This window comes from Physcomitrium patens, chromosome 4 (genome assembly GCF_059467195.1).
Source record: "Physcomitrium patens ecotype Gransden chromosome 4, ASM5946719v1, whole genome shotgun sequence".
NCBI classification, from domain to species: Eukaryota; Viridiplantae; Streptophyta; class Bryopsida; order Funariales; family Funariaceae; genus Physcomitrium; species Physcomitrium patens.
Window position 1 is genome coordinate 2,331,970 of NC_143413.1, and position 6,218 is coordinate 2,338,187.

Genomic DNA, 6,218 nt, shown 5'->3' on the forward strand with positions numbered 1-6,218 from the left:
AAGGTGGAAGCCTAAGGATGAAAATCTAAACTAATAGGAGGCTAATTGGGAGGGATGAAAGCAAGGCATGGTCGGATGAAGGCATGAAATGGAGAACTTCATCCCTATTGATCGAATACCATACCCAATGGGCTTTGAGGAGGCTGCCCACGACCTTAAGAAGGATTTCGGTGACTTCAAGGAGGGCATTCGGAGGTTACAAGCTAGGATTATAAATTTTAGGATTTGAGGTACAATTTATATGCAAAAATTAGAAGATTTGGAGTAACGGTGAAGAAGTTATAGCCACTTGAAGTTAAGGTGTTAATTTAAGACATACTATTATTCTTTTGAAGATACAAAGAGTTTTATAGCAGCTTTTGAAGATCGGAAGATGCAATTGGAACGGCGATTTTAAAGCCTATATCTTTTATAGAGGAATTATTACTTTTGGAATTCATATGAAGGAGTTATAAGGAATTGAAGGTGGCGCTTTCAAATCAAAGGCAATAAGTAAACAATTTTATTTGTAGTAATGGTTGGAGCCATAACTTGAGTATTTGGACGAATTTTTGGCTCAAACTTTTTGGAAAATGTAAATTTTTGTGTTAAAAAGCTATATATACAAATTTCGTGGCATTTGAGCTTATATTTTGTGAGATATGAAGAAAATTACACGTGGATATATAAAGATAAGGGTTTGAAGCGACTATTAGGATTTTCAAGATATCTCAAGATCCGCAATGAATTTGCGGTTGAAAATTGTTGTAGAAGTTAATAAAAATATATCAGTACCTCATGTAAAATTTGAGTTTGTTTGGACGGTCGGATTAGGAGATATGAGGTGTTGAAGTTCGAAAAATCTCCACAAAAGAATATACAAGGTTTTAGAGGATTATATCATATTTTGGGTGTTGTTGGTTAATTGAGGCTTGTGTATTTGGTGTAATTGCTCAAAAAGGGAAAATTTATATATAAACTTAGGGCTTTCCTTATTTTCAAGTTTGATTGAATAATTAGTGACAGCCAGAAGCCCAACATTTTCTTGAGGCAAACTCTCTCTACCTAGACAATGTGGCGATGTTCTATAGGACCTCTAATATGTGTTGACTTTGTAGGACACATGCCTTGACTTACAAGGCAAGTTTTTCTATATATGGGCCACATAGTTAGCTTGAAGACCAAATTAACAACATGTGTGGCTTATGGCCAACTTTTTGACCATGTTTCTAATCCAAAAAGTCAATTAAAGACAACTATAAAGTCAAAGTAGCGTCTTTGAAGCTTCTAGAAAGCTTTTATAGCAAATATTATAGAATTAACTTATTTTTACCTACTTTTATTTACTTCTACTTATTTATACATGTAATTATTGGCTTACATGCATATATCCATGACAACAAGTCAAAACAAGGTGAAATTTGGCATGGTATTAGAGGACTTGAAGATCAAGCTATATATCAATATTGAGCTGAATTTAATAATTGGAGAAGGTGAAATTGATATTGGAACATCTGCATCTTCTATCAAGTTAGTGGCCAAGTAACATTAGCGTGGATTTTTAGACATTTTTTCACAATCTATACATTAGATTGGATTGACATTTTTTGAGAATATAAAAGATTTATAATGGCATTTGTGTACAAAATTTTGTACCAAGTAGACAATTAGATTAGAAGTTACAACTTATTGAAGCTCACTGACTAGAGTTAAGGCTTGCAAAGAGAAATCAAAATTGTCTAATTATGAAAGTAATAAGACAATTGGAGTTTGTGTATGGTTGAGGTTATTAGAAAGAGTGTTTTTGAGCTTTTTGTATTGGCTTTAAATACTTTTGAATTGAAATTCGAACTGCATTCTTCTTATATGGATAAAAACCTATTAAGATTTTTTAGATACTTACAAAACACAACTTCACCTTCTTTAACTAAATGCCAAGTGCATTCTCAAACAAGACAATACATAATACAACAATGTTGGAAATAAGAACAAGGAACAAATGCTAAAAAAGGAATGGAAAGCAGAAGTGGATACTAAAAAGAAGAATAGAAACAAGTGAATATAAGGATGGTTTTGACAGATGGATTGATTTAGTAAAAGCCTTGGTCAATTTAACATATTCCTAAATAAAACCACGTGTGCGAAAAAGATAGAGAGGGAGGGAGAGAAGGTGGCTTTGACGAACTCAACGGTCCGCAACCGCCATAGCCAGACAAGCACAAGCACAAGCAGGAACTGCAAATGACGGGTACAGTGGCTATGGCGGAAGCACGTTAAAACCCAAGCACCCTCTGCTAGTGCTCTTTTCCTACGCCTGCTCCAGCCCGTAGGTCTACACTCGGTGTGCGCAGTGTGAATAAGTAGTTTCGTTGGTCCTCAGCCTGGGTGACATTTTCTAACTGATGTGCACAGGAGCTCGGCGTAAGGGTTTCTGGATTCCTTGCAATTGCCGCGCATTGAGATATAGTCAATCACGCGAGATTGTTGTGCTAGAATTACGCTCGCTGTGAGTGGCACGAGAGTTTAGGGTTTTGATGACGTTTCCTGTTGGATGCTGGACGTTGTGACTTTGTCGCGGAGAGCGTTGTGTTGCAGCATTGGTAGAAGCAATGCTCTAGGGTGTGTACCTGAAATATTTTGTTGACTCCTCTTTCTTTTCTCTGTGTTTTTTTTCTTGTTTTGGCTTTCCTGTATGTAAGTTCGCTTTTCTACTCTGTGTGTACAGATTTATTCGTTACGGATCGAGAGTGTCTTGAACTTGAGCAGTGAAAGGGGTTTGTGCTTGCAGTTTTCATGTGTTTCTTTTTCCGTGGTAACAAAGCTTATTGCTTTGCTGCGCAGGGGCTACGTTTCAATACTGCTTGAATGCGAAGGACTTAGCAATTTGTAGCTCAATCAGGGTTTGATCGCTGGGCTACAGAGGTCTCGCTGTGGCCGGACTAGAGATCGTACATGTCAGCTCCGAGGAAATATCATTACATTGACAAGGACAAGGTGGGGTGCTTTGTAATTTTTGATAATGTATCAGCATGTGTACCATGTGGTGGATCATCATGGTTTAAACTTTATTTTACGGAATGACTTACAGAGGTTCTTATAGCACCGCACGGCGCGCGTGCGTGAAGGCGCGTTTCGGGTTCTAGGGTTGATGCGAACGAGGGAGTTTCAGCGTATTGAATGCTGTGCTATTTATCCGAAGATACTGGAGCTGCAGGTTGACATCTGACGGAATCTGAAGGAACTGCTGCAGGCATTTTCCATTTCACACCTTATTTTCCCAGAGTTGAAAGCTCTTTGGCAACAACAATGCTTGGACCCTCTTCTTTTGAAAGGGTTCAGTCCTTGTCAGAGCAAGGACTTCTGGAAGTGCCAAGCTCCTACATCCGACCTGCGGAGGAACGCCCCAGTATAAGCGAGCTTGTAGGGGAGATTCCTGTAATTGATTTAGCAGACGGGAGTTTAGATGTTACTGCACAAATTGGGCAAGCTTGTCGTGAATGGGGCTTCTTTCAGGTCTTTTTTCCCCTCTGATTCCTCGAATGGAAAACTCAATTTCTTTTTTTGTTTTGTATTTTGTATTGTTTGTTCTGTTTTTATTTTGTTTTCAAAGTAACAAATTATGTTGATGTTTTGAAAGATCTATATGGTTCATGTGGAATTTATGACTATGTTCTAAAATATATATAGTTGAGGGATAGTAATTCATTCGTGAAAACCTACACAGGTTGTGAATCATGGAGTACCGAAGGAGCTACTTAATCGGATGCTTGAACTTGGTGCACATTTCTATGCCAAGCCGATGGAAGAGAAGCTTGCATATGCATGCAAGGATCCGGGGACAGCTCCAGAGGGGTATGGTAGCCGTATGCTTGTGAAGGAAGAGCAGGTGATGGATTGGAGGGACTATATTGATCATCACACGTTGCCACTCTCTCGTCGTAATCCCTCTCGATGGCCTTCTGATCCACCTCACTATCGGTGAGCTCGTTGAACCCTCTCGTAGTGGTATCAACACGGGATTCGTCATTGATCTTGACTTGCATCTGGTTTTGAAACTACGGATTGTTTGCAAGTTGGCATTCAATTCTGCGACCTGCTCTAGTTTCACTGCTTATCCTTCGCTTACAACGCGGATGCCCTCGTTAACTGACTCGTGGCGATATTTTGGTTTCGTCAGGAGCTCTATGGAGGAATTTAGTGACGAAACTTGCAAACTGGCGCGGAGGATATTGGGGCATATTTCAGAGAGCCTTGGATTGCCAACCCAGTTCCTCGAAGACGCTGTCGGAGAACCTGCCCAGAACATCGTTATCAACTATTATCCCACCTGCCCACAACCACAGCTCACACTCGGTCTCCAGGTACTTATATCTTGTATGTCCAACAAATGGAAGAGCCTCGCAGGCCTTGATCCTTTCTTCTTCCTCTTCTTCTTCTTCTTCTTCTTCTTCATTGTAGCCTTTCGGCGTCTATTCATCTAGCTAAACACAGTTATCCACGCTTTGTTGGCAGGCGCATTCAGACATGGGAGCCATCACACTGCTCTTGCAGGACGATGTTGCAGGATTGCAAGTAAAGAAAAACAACGAGTGGTCCACTATACAGCCAATTCGCGACACATTCGTCGTCAACCTGGGCGACATGCTCCAGGTATCCCGTTCTATTGCACTCCAGTGTGTGTGTGTGTGTGTGTTTGTTTGTTTGTTTGTTTGTTTTTTTTTGTTTTTTGTTTTTTTTGTTTTTATTTTTTATTTATTTTTGTTTTTTTGTTTTTTCTCTCTTTATCGTCTTTATAGTAGAGATTTGCTTCCATGAGAATACCATAGTTACAAGCTCAGTAGTGAAAGAACCTAGAACTTTTCTGGCACCACAGATTTTGAGCAACGACAAGTACAGAAGTGTGGAGCACCGTACAGTGGTCAACGGCGAAAGAGCAAGAAAGTCGGTGGCCGTTTTCTACGACCCAGCTAAGAACCGGCTCATCAGCCCTGCTGCTCCGCTTGTGGACAAAGACCACCCTGCATTGTTTCCAAGCATTTTGTATGGGGATCATGTTTTGAACTGGTACTCCAAAGGACCAGACGGTAAGCGAACCATCGATTCCCTCATCATCGAATGATACAGGATTTCATGAAATGGAATGCTGCCTATGTATAGCCCTTCTTGCAGCCTGAAGTGGAGCCTCTTCAGTGGATTCGAAAGTGGCCAGGAGACTGGCATCACCATAGCCTAGTTTTTTGAAGCTGAAGTAAACACAGTTTTTTTTTTTTGTTTTCAAACTTGTGTAAGTTGTAATTTTCTAACCTCATAAACATGAGAACAATTGTGTGTTCTCTGCAGTGGGATGCTCAATGTGTAGCTAGTCATGCATTGGATTTGAAACCGTGGTTTTAGTGTGTAGTTTCAGTGGTTGTGGTTTAAGGGGCACTGTATACGTAAAAGCCCTCTTTGAAAGGCCGTCATCCAAAGGTTCCATGAAGGGCCCTTGCTTACTGAACAAAAACCATCCATTGGAGGTGTCTGCCTTTGGAGATAGTGGAAAGCAGTAGAAGTAATTGAAAGGAGAACTTCAATGTTTTATTATAACTCAAAATAGATCAAATTGTGCCAGATTTTGTTATAATTGCTACCCTTCTATTTAACTTTTTCACTCATGTAAAATCCATTGTAGTTTTGGAATGGTCATTTTTCTTTTTTCTTCTATTTTCATGATTTTGTTTTGTTCTGAGAAATTCTAGCACCATAGAGAAGAATTTGTTTAAAAGAGAAAAACAGAGAATTTGTTTTTGTGATGGTTATGTATTGATGCTTGTAAATGATATAAAAACTCATTATCGATATGTAAGCAGTGTGGTATATGAAGCATAGTCAAATATGACATCACTAGTGATATACATAATTTAGACATAAGAAATTGTTGTATTAGTTGGTACTAAAGACCTTGTGGTTTTATAGGTCAATTTTTATTGGAATTGTATACAAAAAAGACCTTTAAAGAGAAAACTTGTATTTCACATCTAACTTTCAGATTTTTGAGTGAAAAGTTAGGATTTGTTTTTGAATTAAAAAGATCCAATACTTTTTTTTAAAAAAAAAATAGTTGAACCAGAGTAACAATGCCATTATGTCGACTTGCAACTAGAAATGGATTGCATGGTATATGAGGATTATTTAGGACCATCAAAAATATTTCATTAGTATTCTTATACTCTCTCTATTTATTGGTGGTGAAGATTATT

The 6,218-nt window shown here is 38.8% G+C and overlaps 1 protein-coding gene across 2 annotated transcripts; it reads left to right on the plus strand.

Moving 5' to 3' along the window:
* The first annotated feature begins 2,276 nt into the window (after positions 1–2,276).
* LOC112281745 (jasmonate-induced oxygenase 4) lies at positions 2,277–5,602 on the plus strand. 2 transcript variants are annotated; one of them, XM_024518599.3, is made up of 7 exons: positions 2,277–2,400; positions 2,821–2,973; positions 3,068–3,492; positions 3,704–3,957; positions 4,157–4,340; positions 4,492–4,629; positions 4,853–5,602. In XM_024518599.3, exons 3-7 carry the CDS (start codon positions 3,286–3,288, stop codon positions 5,096–5,098), a joined length of 1,029 nt encoding a protein of 342 aa, XP_024374367.1. In that variant the 5' UTR covers positions 2,277–2,400; positions 2,821–2,973; positions 3,068–3,285; the 3' UTR covers positions 5,099–5,602. The 2 variants fall into 2 exon arrangements, with proteins under 2 accessions (XP_024374367.1, XP_024374366.1); XM_024518598.3 differs by having other exon boundaries at positions 2,378–2,598.
* Positions 5,603–6,218: the final 616 nt, after the last annotated feature.